Below are 13,559 nucleotides of genomic sequence, written 5' to 3' on the forward strand. Positions count from 1 at the left end.
ATGGAAGACCTAGTCAGTGGTTATAAAGTTTCAAGGCTAAAGAATTTCTTACATGTCTCACTGAAAACACTCAAAATTTCTATCCCTAGAGAATTGGTTCAATAAGACTGATATAAGGGCTAGGATTTTACATTTTTTAACAATCCCTGCCTTATAGCCTGAGGACTAGACTTCAAGGACCACTGCACTAGGGGCCACAAACCTCGAGTTAAGAATCCTGCCTCATCAAGACTCACTTAGTTGGCGAATCACAAGACAAAGATTCTCAGGTGGTTTCTTCCTTCTTCTCTATTCTTTTCCCTCCCTCTTTCTTCATTTCTGCCTCTACTCCTCTCCCTGTTAATGCTGGGTGCTATTCTGGAAATTTGAAGATACAGCAGTAAGCAAAATAGTCCAAAATTCTAGCTCACATGGAGTGCTTCCTTTAATTATGGGAGAGAGACAGTAATCAAATAAATAATTGAAATATGTATTGCGTCAGATGAGTGATGAATGTTTCAGTGGGGGGACAGAGAAGGGGAATAGAGAGTACTGGAGGTGGGTGGATGGTTCTGCCATTGTATTACGTTGGTCAAGAGAAGTAATCACTGAGAGGCTAACATTTGAGGAGAGGCCTGAAGGAGATGAAAGCTAGCAATGCAGATACTTCAAATAAGAGCATTTCAGGTTAGAGAGATCAGCACCTACAAAGTTGGCTAGTGTTGCTGGCCTGGAGTTGTGGGAGATTATGTCAGGGAGGTACAGGTTGTGTAGGGTCTTAAGTGAGTTGGAGACCCATTGGAGGGTTTTGAGAAGAGGAGTGATTGCTATGGCTTAGATTATAGGAAGAAATATGAGCTTCTTTACCTCCACTTCTTTTACTTGCATTAATCCTTGTGTGAGGTCAGTAGGCTGGCCATCAGCTTCTAGAAACCATGTTTCCCACTGGGAAGGAATAGGGTTGTAGATGGACACAATATCCTGGGTGATCCAGAGGGGGCACAATCTGCTGTGCACTGGGGCTGGGTGTGGATTGAGCAACAACCCGTATGGGCTATGGTGTACTTAACGTAGCTGGCCTAGAGCAAACCTCAACTGGTAGTCCCACCTGTAGCAGATTCTTCAAACCCTTATTAGGTCAGAACAGACCAAACCAAAAAACCTGCCTAGAATGCCATGAGGAGAGTCTGAGATGGATCTCTGGAAGTGAAAGGAGAAAGTGGAATGCCTGGCAAATACTCCATTTCGATTTTTATAGGATGGAGAATATGAAAGTGCAGAGTATGATGGACACGTTGATGGTGATGAGAAGAGCCTGATGAGAGAAAGAATTGCAAAAAAGTTAAAGAAGGACACAAGTGCAAATGTTAAGACCTCCGAAGAGGGTGAAGTGGAAAAGAAATCAGTTAGCCGCAGGTGAGTGAAGTGTTGTGTACTCAGTTTCAAAACTTATGTCTTTTTATGTTTCATTTTAAATCACGATTGAGTCCTCTGTTCAACTTACTTTCTAACATACTATTTTCATAGTGTTTGCTATATATACCAGTTGTGCTACATTAACCCACTCAGAGGCCTAAAAGAAAATAAACCAGTTTTATTTGCAGCCAAGGCTGTATGAGTCAAATTTTACTTTATTTCTCTCTGATGTCTTCTTTAAAAGCCTCTAAATTTTTTTATATTTTGGGTAAGCAATATATTAGCTAGATGTGGAAGGTTTTATTTGTTTAAAACCAACAAGAATTGTAAAGTAATCGTATAGAAGAAAAAAGAGACATCAGATTTAGGTGAGTAAAATTTGTCAGAACTAGTTAAGAAATGTGTGGGCCTGAAAATGCTCTTATATATCTGTTGAAGTCTGATTTATACTGTCTACACCTGCTAATCTCAGTGGTGTCATAAAAGAAATTGCAGCAAATGTCTGATCATAAAGAGCTGTTGAAGTTTATTACTCAACATTTTACTCTCCTGAAATTCAGCTTAATTGAAAAACTCTCCTTTGTCATTCTATTATTAGAACTTTAGGGTATACATTTTAAATAATATTGCTTTAAACAATAGTGGTATTTGCTTTCTTTTGAATGGCCTACATTTGGGGATAAGATAGATATAACCACATATAAACGACTTTCTTTTTTTCTGTTATGTTGCTCATCCTCATACAGAAAAACTTAAAAATCATTTATTTCCATGTTGTCATTGCTTAGCTTCCTCAATTTTTTTCTTTATATAACCATAAGAGTAATTCCTAGAAATTTCCACTCCTAGTATAACCTTTTACATTCAGAAATGACACTTAGAAGTTACCTTAAATATCTTTTTTCTGGCAACATTCACCTGATGCTCAGTTAATCACTGTTGAGTAATTGAACATAGTAGATTAACTTTGCACCATTATTGCTTGAAGATTTTAGTGCTCATGTATATGCTTGTACATACATGGAGTTGACGGGCTTCTCATTAGCTCTTTTAATCAAATCATGAACATAATCAAGGATACTTTTTTCTCTCTCTCATTCAAGACATGTATTTTCTGATTTTTAAAAGCAATTTTTAAAATATTAGATTTTTAATGGGACAAAAAATACATTTTGAATTTTCCGTAGATGAATCAAATATTTGTCATGTTTAAGTGCTTTTTGAGTCCCATACCCCACTCTGTTTTGTTGGCCTTAGTATGATTCCAAATACTTATGTAGCCTATGATTAATATAACTAAAATTTAGTAAAGCTAAATTTTCTATAAGAGCTAAATAAAACTTAGATGGCAAATTTTACCTATGTAAATGGCGAAAACACCAAACATCTGTTTATTACTGTTTCCCACTTTCCCCAAATTTGCAATATTTGCCACCTCCTCTTTCCCTCCCATATCCACTCTCTCCTACCTACAAAGAGAAATAAAAGAAAAATATGAAAGTCATGATAGGGGAGAAAGTACAGAATTTCAAAGGAAAAATATACAGTTTTTCTCTCTCATCTGGAAATTTCCATGATTGTCTCATGACCACTAATTTTGCGTGGGAAAGTATTTCCAAAATCATTAGTGCTTTTGGTCAGTTATATCAGCTTTACTATAGTTTAAATCTCAAGTTAATTGTATGTTAAAAAAAGAAAACAGAAAACCTCTGAGAGTCTTAAAAAATTGTAATGTGCTAAAAAAATAAGGAAATTATATTTAAAGAAAAATCACTGCTCAAAATAAGTTGAATTATAACGGGTATAGCTGCCAGCCAGATAGGACGCCAATGTGAAATCATTATCTATTCAAAAATCAGTGCCGTTGGTATTTACAAACTTTTTATCTGGCTGTGCTTGAAGTATTCTATTATCCTTCATGATTTTTCTGATGTAAGCAGTAGGATCAGGAACTAAACTAGCCTACCAGCCTTTTAGGCAAAGAGCCATTCAAAGTATGATTTTACTGAAAAATTGTTGTTTTGCTTCTCTTGGTAAAGAAACATCTGGAATCTGTTAAAGCTATTTATCACTTTGAATGTTAAACCTGCGAGTGTGTTTGTTGAATATTTAAGTTGGGGAATGTTATTTAACAATATAATTTTTAACAAATTTACATAGACTATTTCCCTAATTATTCTGTTGAAAAGTACTTAGGTGTTCAAGTGGAAGAAATGCAGTCTCTTCTTACCGTCTCTCCTTTCTTTTCTTTCATTGTACTTATTCTTATTTCTTGAGGATTTCCTGAAGGGTTTCCTGTTCTATGAAATAGAAGTAACTTCTTCAATTCTAATTGTTTTCTCTTTGGGGAGTTTCCTGGTAGCCTAGCGGGTTGAGGATCCAGTATTGTCGCTGCTGTAGCTTGGACCCCTGCTGTGGCATGGGTTCAATCCTGGCCCAAGAATATCTGCACATCTGCAGAACTTCTGTAGGCACAGCCCCTCCCCACCAACCTACACACACACACACACACACACACACACACACACATGCACACGCACGTGCACACGCACAAAGTAATTCTTTTCTCTTTTCCCTTTACCCTTTCAGACCAGTTCTTCTCTCTTTCTCTTCTGCTTTAAAGGGAGGAATCTCTCTACCCATTCAGGATTTCACCCTCTTTCCTTTGTCTTTAGTATACTCTCTTTTCCTCCCTTTTGCATATGGAAGTTCCCAGGCTAGGGGTCTAATCGGAGCTGCAGCTGCTGGCCTATACCACAGCTACAGCAATGTCAGATCTGAACCGCATCTGTAACCTACACCACAGCTCACAGCAGTGATGGATCCTTAATTCACTTAGTGAGGCCAGGGGTTGAACCCCGCGTCCTCATAGATACTAGTTGAGTTCATTACTGCTGAGCCATGACAGGGACACCTAGTGTACTCTCTTCACTTATTCCTTTTCTTCAGCTTATGGATAGATTTAAGCCTCTCCTGGCATTTATAAATAAAAACAAATAAAACCACTTCATTTTATCTCCTGTCCCTACCACCTTAGTTCTGATTTATTTCTAAATACACATCTTTTAGCTTTTCTCTCGTCAATTCCCTGAAACTACTTGACAAATCTAATGCCTACTTTCCAGTTTTTATGTTTCTTGGTGTCTTTGCTGTGAAATTTTGGCATTTTTGTCTTTTCCCTCTTCTCATGATTTGATGACTATCTTTAGTGTTGTGTTTGGATTGCTTTTTTTCTTTTGTGTATGTGTATCTATTTGCAGAGTTTTGGTTTGCACTTACTATGAGGTTTTGATATAGCAGTCTTTCTTTTTAAGATTCTTTTAAGTTACTGCTCTCTTAATTTCAAATGCATTTCCAGTACCCTGTATTTGTACTCTCATCCTCTCACAATTGCTTGTTTTGATATTATATTTCTGTGTGGATGATTTCCTAGTTTTACTATATGCTTGCCTTTACTGGCGAGCTCCCCCATTCATAATTTTCTTGTTTCTCGTTCTGGGGCTTTTCTTTTCTAGTTAGGAAATTTCCCTTAGCATTTGTTGTAAAGCTGATTTGGTGGTGCTGAATTTTCTTAGCTTTTGCTTGCCTGAAAAGCTTTTAATTTCCCCATCAAATCTAAACAAGAGTCTTGCTGGGTAGAGTATTCTTGGTTGTAGATTTTTCCCCTTTCATCACTTTAAATATATCATGCCCCTCCTTTCTGGCCTCCAGAGTTGCTGCTGAAAAATCAGCTGATAGCATTATGAGGATCCCCTTGTATGTTATATGTTGCTTTTCCCGTGTTTTGCTTTTAATATTTCCTTTTTATCTTTAATTTTTGCCAAATTGTGTGTCTCAGCTTGTTTTTCCTTGGATTTATCCTAAATGGAACTCTCTATACTTCCTAGACTTGAGTTTTTTCCTTTTCCATGTTAGGGAAGTTTTTGGCTATAATTTCTTCAATTTTTTCTCAGGACCTTTCTCTCTCTTCTCTTTCTGGGACCTCTATAATGTAACTGTTGGTGTGTTTAATATTGCCCTAGAGATCTCTTGGACTGAACTCATTTCTTTTCATTCATTTTTCTTTACTTACTTCCACAGCAGTGGTTTCCACCAATCTGTCTTCCAGCTCCGTTATTCATTCTTCTGACTCATGTATTCACTATTGATTCCTTCTAGCGTGTTTTTCGTTTCAGTTGTTGTATTGTTCATCTCTGTTTATTCTTCAAATCTTCTAGCTCTTTGTTAAATATTTCTTGTGTCTTCTCAGTCTTTGCCTCCATTCTTTGTCCAAGATCTTGGGTCATCTTTATTATCGTTACTCTGAGTTCTTTTTCAGATTGCCTTTCTCTAATCACTTAGTTGTTCTTCTGGGCTTTTATCTTGTTTCTTCATCTGGCACATATTTCTCTGCCATCCCAATTTGTCCAGCTTTCTGTGTTTGTGGCCTCTTCCTCAGACTGCAGGATTGTAGTTAGTCATGCTTTTAATGTCTGCCCCCTCTTGGGTGAGGTTGATCCAGGACCTTGCACAGGCTTTCTGGTGAGAGGGCCTGGCATCTGCCCACTGGTGGGTGAAGCTGAGTCTTATTCCTCTGATGAGAAGGGCCAGGTCCAGGGGTATGTTTAGAGGTGGCTGTGGACTCAGTATGACTTTAGGCAGCCTGTCTATTGATGAGTGGGGTTGTATTCTCACCCTGTTGGTTATTTAGCCTGAAGTGTCCCAGCACTAGAGCCGGCAGGCTATTAGGTGGAACAAAGTCTTAGTGCCAAAATGATGACCTCTGGAAGAGCTCATGTCAAGAATATTCCCTGGGGCCTCTGTGACCAGTGTCCTTGCTCTGACAGTGAGTCACAGCCAACTGTCACCTCCCCAGGAGACCTTCTCCAAGACCTGCAGGTAGGTCTGGCCCAGGCTTCTATGGAGTCACTTCTTTGCCCTGGGTCCCAGTGCACATGAAACCTTGTGTGCACCCTCCAAGAGTGGAGTCTCTATTTCCCATAGTCTTGTGGAACTCCTGCACTCAAGCTTCATAGGCCTTAAATGCCAAGTGCTTCAGGGGCTCTCCCTCCCAACGCCAGACTGCCGGGCTAGGGAACCTGACATGAGGTTTGGAACTCTCACTCCTACGTGAGAACTTCTTTGATATAATTATTTTCCAGTTTATGGTTTTGCATACCTGGTGGGTATGGTGTCTGATTATGTCAAAAATGCCCCTCTTACCATCTCTTTGTGGCTTCTTTTTGTCTTTGAATGTAAATTTTTTTTTTTTTTTTTTTTTGTCTTTTTGCCATTTCTAGGGCCGCTCCCTTGGCATATGGAGGTTCCCAGGCTAGGGGTCCAATAGGAGCTGTTGCTGCTGGCCTATGCCAGAGCCACAGCAACACGGGATCTGAGCCGCGTCTGTGACCTACACCACAGCTCATGGCAACACCAGATCCTTAACCCACTGAACAAGGCCAGGGATCAAACCTGCAACCTCATGGTTCCTAGTCAGATTCGTTAACCACTGCGCAATGGGAACTCCTAGAATATCTTTTTTGGTAGGTTCCAGGCTTTTTTATCCATGGTTGTTCAGCAAGTGGTTGTGATTTTGGTGTTTTCATGAGAGGAGGTGAGCTCAAGTCCTTCTACTCCACCATCTTGTCTTCTCCTTCTCTTTTCCCTCTTGAAAACCATCTTCCTTAAGAACCTCCTTGAGAACTATGTCTAGATACTCATGTCGCAACAGAAGAAAGGGTGGGGGAAAAACTGTAACTGCAATGTATACATCTAAGGATGACCTGACCCCCTTGCTGTACAGTGGGAAAATAATAAAAAATAAAAAAAAAAAAAAAAAAAAAGAACCTCCTACTTGGTGTTCCCATCAAGGTGCAGCAGAAACAAGTCCGACTTAGGAATGATGAGGTTGCAGGTTCAATCCCTGGCCTCGTTCAGGATCCAGTGTTGCTGTGTGCTGTGGTGTAGGTTGCACATGCAGCTCAGATCTGGCATTGCTGTGGCTGTGGTGTAGGCTGGCAGCTATAGCTCCGCTTAGACCCCTAGCCTGGGAACCTCCGTGTGCCACAGGTGCGGCCCTAAAAAAAAAAAAAGCAAAAAACCTGCTACCTGTGGACAAATACCATTAGCATCACTTGTGATCTTTTTAGAAATGCTGAGTCTCAGGCCCTACCTCCCACTTCCTAAACCAGAATCTGCATTTTAATAGGATCTTGGGTAGTTTGTACCTTAAAGTTTGGGAAGCACTTCTCCAGAATGCTAAATTTTACCACCGGTTCTACTGGACTGGTTCAAATTTATATTATCTTAGCTCCAGTGTCAGCAGCTTGGTAGTATCTTCTCTGACTCCCCAGGGTATTCCTATCGCACCTTTCTCACACTTCTGTGATAGTTTGTATGACATCAGGTTATACTTTTTTTTTTCCCCTTTCTTTGTGTACCCTTAGACTGTAGTTTTCTTGAAGGCAAAGGTTGTGTCCATTTATCTGTGGTCAAACATCATAGATACCTAAATATTTATATTAATGAATGAACATAAAAAAATCAGTGAGTCCTTCTTTGACAAATCACTGTCTCCTCTAGATCTTGTAAGTAACTTGCTTGTATTTATCACATGAGATTTACTGGCTTGCTTACTATCCTTTGCCTGGAATAAGCTGCTTCAGAGACTGCCTTACTCATCTTTATGGCCTCTGAGTCTCATATGGTAAGCATATGGTAATTGGTCATTGAAGTTTGTGTAGTGAGCAGATGAATAAATGAATGAATACATTTGCGATTCATTAGAGGAATGGTTTTCACTTCTGACTTCACATTAGATTCAGTGAAGGAATGTTTAAAAAACAAAACAAAACAAAACTGATGCCCAGGCTCCACTCCCAAAGATTCTGAATCACTTGGTTTGCAGTGAAGCCTGGGCACATCCTTTTTTTACTTTTTAAACTTTTATTTGAAGTATAGCATATATACAGAATATATATGTATAAACTATATTTTGTAGTGCACATATCCCAGGTATGCAACTTGCTGAATTTTTACAAACCAAATACTTCCATATACCCATCACCCAGATTAAGAAACAGAAACAGAAAATTGCCATTACCCAGTAGTCTCTCTCTTGCCCTGTTCTGGTTACTTCTCCCCTCATCCTCTAATAGTAACTATCTTTATAACCTCTAAGAACATAACATTGGAGTTCCCATCATGGTGCAGCAGAAATGAATCTGACCAGGAACCATGAGGTTGCAGGTTCAATCCCGGGCCTCGCTCAGTGAGTTAAGGATCTGGCGTTGCCATGAGCTGTGGTGTAGGTCGCAGACACGGCTCGGATCTGGCGTTGCTGTGACTGTGGCGTAGGCTGGCAGCCGTAACTCCGATTAGACAGACCCCTAACCTGGGAACATTCATATGCTGCAGGTACAGCCCTAAAAAGCTAAAGAGAGAGAACATAACATTAACTTAGGGCAATAATACTGTGTAAAATCTTCCCAGATATTCTAATGTGCAGCTAGGGTGAAGAACATCCTAAGCCCCACCAAACACTCAATCTCTTGATTATTTCTGAGGCATAGAATGATATAAAAGTGGATTTTAAAAAATTACAGTGTTACTTCAGGTCTTTTTTGCAATGTAACATGGATAAAAATCTTATGTCAACTTAGTTTAATCTCTGAAAAAGATAAAAAGGTCAGTATCATGGGAATGAAATAATTTTAGAAGAAAATATGATATTGGCACATTCCTAAAGTTTTTTAAGATATGTAAAGATTCAAGTCAGTCTCTCAGTTGTTTGCATTTATTTGAATCACCTGAGAAGAAGCCCACCCTTGATCAAGTCAGTAAGAATTTTTGCTATGGTACCAGAAGTTTTAAAAAGCACAGGCTACTCTAATGGGCACTCAAGGTTAACTCAAAGTTTGGCAGTAGTTTCAGTCTGTCTTTTGGAAATGCCTATTTTATAACTTACTGTAAAGAATCTTTTTCTGCCTGTAGGTGGAGCTCATTTGCTGCAAGTTAATCATATAAACCAAATTGAGTGGTCTGCCCTACTTGGTTTTAGCATCTGTGTTATTGTTTTATAAGAAACAGCTAAACAGTAAAATCAGATGTAACAAGCTGACTGGATAGTCAAGAATCAGTGGTTTGTTGTGATGATTACAATCATTATGGAAATTTATAGTGTCATTTCTGTCATCTCTAATTTTATTGGATTACTCCCACTGCTAAATTATTTTCATCAAATTGAAACATAAAGAAATCTTGATATAGACCCCCCAATCATTAACATTTTGATAGTAATCTTGCAAAGTTAACTAGAGTGGCATTCGTTTTGGTGTTTGTACAAGTTTTGGTTTGATCAGCAGTGTTCTGTATATGTGTTGTATTTAGTTGACTGTGGCACTATTTCTTTTTCATAGAACAGTTCTCTTTTTTTTTGGTTAAGTAGAATTTATGTTTTACTCAGGAGCTGCATTAGTTTCACTGAATATGAAGTATCTTATATGACAGTAGCAGAAATTTCAGTATAAATGTTGAAGTTGAGTTTGAAATCTAATCAGTTAGATTGAACTTTAAATTATAAAGCAAGGTATAATTGCTCAGAAATTGCTCAGAAATACCCCCTTAGGCCAGGGCAAACATCCAAATGAGCTGTTGCTAGTTTTAGTCTTTCAAGTCTCCTTTTGTTGGATTTGATATATATGACCAGTATTTCTTACAGAATTTTGAATACTTTCCCCCCAATATTTATAACCTTCTCAAAAATATTAATAAGCTTTCTCTTAGGCTTAGGGAATTTTTTTGAGTCTCAATATGCTTTGTATTACTTTATCATCAGACTCTAGGAAATACATAGCTGTCTTAAGTACATAGATATGTCTTGCTTTAGCACATTCAAACAGATAGTGCAGTATTTAAATTTCAAAGCAAGTACACATTTTAAAATGATAGTATACATTTTAAAGGATAATACAGTAACAAAGATTAAAATCCACAGGCATTCCAATAACCCCTTCTAGGATCTCAACATCATCTCTTGATTTCCTCAGAACTTTTACAAGCAAGGCATGAAATTAACCAGTTAGAACAATTCTGATTCCTTATACCTTCTTTTGCCCCCAGGTGGTATGCTGAAACAGTTTAAAAAAAAAAAAAAAGATGAGAAAGACATGTAAGATCTATACACTGAGTAGATGATCTCTGAAAATTTGCAAGTATTCTTTCTTTGGTATGGAGTAGTGGTCGTCTAAATACTGTATTTTCAGGAAATATTTGGGTGTCACAGCAGATATCAAGCTTTGCAACACCTGATTTTAATACAGTTTGCATGCTAACTTTTACTAGAGCTTGGCTTTTAAAGAAAAAGTTCTTTCCTAACCAGTCATTCTATTCTCAAATATTTGTTACTCTTGTTGTTAGTCACTGTACAAGAACTAGTATGTGCCAGACAGTGCCAGGCTCCAGGAACATGAAGACAAAGGAGAAATGGTTTCTGTCCATAAATGTTCACAGTATAGCTCAAGAGTAAGCATTACAAACAGTTAATTGCAATTTAGTATGGCAAGTGCTGTAGTAGAAGTGCATACAAAATATTATAGATGTTAAATAGGCAATGTATATTTCAGGAAAAGATTAAAATACCAGGTTAAAAAAGGGCTATGCATAAAATTGCCAATTTTGTAGGTCAAGAATAGTCAAATACAGCAATGTCATAATTTTCATCCTAATGCTAGTAAGATAAACCATTTTTGGAATACACTATTTAAAAGAAATCACATTTTTTAGCATTGTCAAATCCTTTAAATTTAAGGTTGCATAATTTCCAAATGTAGACTAGAAAGTTTGTCGTATTGCCCTTACCAGTAATGTTTAAAATTTTAGAATAGTAACAGTTAGAATATAAACCATACCATTATTTGGCATTTCTGGCATGCTTCCCTATTTCTTCTTTTTGGATCTTTATAACAATAATTTTTGGATGTTCTGGACAAATATCTTGGGCTGTGTGAAATAAAATACCACTTAAAAAATGCCCAGTTCATTGAGAACTTTAATCCATATCCAAGGAATCACCTTCAAAATAAAACAGAAACATCCTTGGATTTCCCAGTTATATATTTCAGAAATACAACCCTACTGTTTTTACAATCAGATTTTGTATGGCAGTCAGGAAACAGTGAAATGCACATGTGTGGGAGATTCTCCTGTCAAAAAGGAGAAGTGGTGTTTGCATCTCTTTGCAAATTGGATTTGGATTCGTATTACCCTTGAGAGGTACATTCAATTGATCTTGCAGTATCAGTTGTTTATAGGGAATGGAATTATACATTTGAAATGTAGTATAGAGATTATGCGTGGAAAAGCATTAAGTTTTTCAGTATTTGAGGAAACGTTCTCTACCCTGGAACAGATAGACTTATATTGAAGTGTTTTGAAATACTCATTTTTTCCTACCTCTTTGTCTGTACGGTGTGAATCCACCTGTAAACTAAATTGGCAGGTATAGTTTGGGCAAGCAACAGAAAAAAAGAGCCACATAAGATGCCTAGCTCTTGTTTAGCACAGAGTTAAAAGCACATGAAGTTACAAGGCCTGAGGGAGATTTATAGTCATTAGTGATTTTATTTTGTCTGACTCTAGCCTTTTTTTTCTGTTGCCTTCTTTAACTATTCAGAGACTTTACTACCTTTCAGATATCACTTAGCTTTTGCACGTTAATTATACCAGGCACTGTGCTAGGTCCCAGGATGCTCAAATTAGTAAGGCTTAGCCTCTTCTCAAGTTCTACTACTTTCTAGTAAAGGGAGACATTTGTATAAACAAAAAAAGGCTGTGAAGTGTTCATAGATGATCTAGCCGAAGAATGGTTCTCATTATCGACAATTGTTTATTGTTCTACAGTGTGACCAGGCACTTTGCTGAGTCAATTTTTTCTCTAATTTAACCCCCACAACAAAGCTACAAGGTACAGTTTTTCGTTTTACAAATTAAAAAAAAAAGGGGGGGGAGGCTTGAAAAGATTAAGTGACTTGTGGCCAAAAAGTGGCAAAGCCTATACCTGAAGCTGCAATGGACTGACACCTCTGCAGAACCTAAAGAGGAGTTGGCCAGGGCCAACTCATAGTGTCCAGGTAAAGTGTGAGTCTCAAGTGCAACATTTCTAGCTTTTAAGGCGTAACATCATTTTAGGATTATGTATTACTCTCTATAAATGTAGGGAAGGGATTAGAGGGAGGAGACTGAAGCAGAAAGACAAATTAGTGGATTATTACATTAGTCCAAGGGAGAGGTAATACAGATCTAGTTAACTAAGATATTATCTGTGGGGATGGATTTGAGAGATACTAAGGAAGTAATAGATTGGATGTAGGAGACCTGAAGTAAAAAGATGTATTCCAGACGACTTTGTTTCCGGCTTAGATAACTGGCTGAGTGGTGGTGATAAGCATTGAGATAGGAACCCTAGATGTTCCCAGTAGTTTGCTCACACATTTTCGTCCTATTAGTCCTTTCTTTTATACCTCAGTGTCCTAACACATAAACATACATCTGGAACTTTTTCTTATTTAATTGCTTCCTTTATAAATCATTTAGTTTAGGCTACATTGTAGTAACAAACAGTCCCTCAGTCTCAGTGGTTTAAAACTAGTGTTGGTTTTCTTGTCCTGGCTCCATCCTGATGGGATCTGTGCATCTGCTTCATATCACCTTCATTCAGGGGATGAGGATGAAGGGACAGCCTCTTTCTGAGAGTCATGACAAAGGGAAAAAAATGGTGATGAATCACACACTAGCTCTTAAAGCTTCTGCTTAGAAGTGGCATGTATCACTTCACCATTTCATTGGCCAGAGCAAGTGATATGAGCAAGCCTGATGTCCGTTTGATGAAGTATAAACCTTTCACTGAATGCTTAGAAACTGTAATGCAATCTACTACAGTCTCTGTGCTTTAGCCAGGAATTGCTATAAATACTTGTGACTGTGTGATAAATTTAATCATCATCTTTCTTGCAGGCAAGATAAAAAGAGACATTACAAGATTATATAATTGCCATTATCTGAATTTTAAAAAGAGAGGTATCAATTCCTAATTATCTCAGACTTCTGAAAAAGTATGAAATTCTAAAGGAAATTCTTATCAGTCTTTACATCAGATGTGGAGAAGAACACAATGAGTATCTTCCACA

At 37.8% G+C, this 13,559-nt stretch overlaps 1 protein-coding gene across 3 annotated transcripts in view; it reads left to right on the top strand.

The window, feature by feature from the left end:
- The window catches only part of CWC27 (CWC27 spliceosome associated protein homolog), a 247,180-nt gene that overhangs the window by 38,956 nt on the left and 194,665 nt on the right, over nt 1–13,559 (top strand). For all 3 annotated transcript variants that reach the window (XM_021076544.1, XM_021076543.1, NM_001243923.1), the window contains 1 exon segment: nt 1,238–1,395. In XM_021076544.1, the coding sequence (XP_020932203.1) occupies nt 1,238–1,395 (158 nt within the window).

This window comes from Sus scrofa, chromosome 16, assembly GCF_000003025.6.
Source record: "Sus scrofa isolate TJ Tabasco breed Duroc chromosome 16, Sscrofa11.1, whole genome shotgun sequence".
In the NCBI taxonomy this organism is placed as follows: Eukaryota; Metazoa; Chordata; class Mammalia; order Artiodactyla; family Suidae; genus Sus; species Sus scrofa.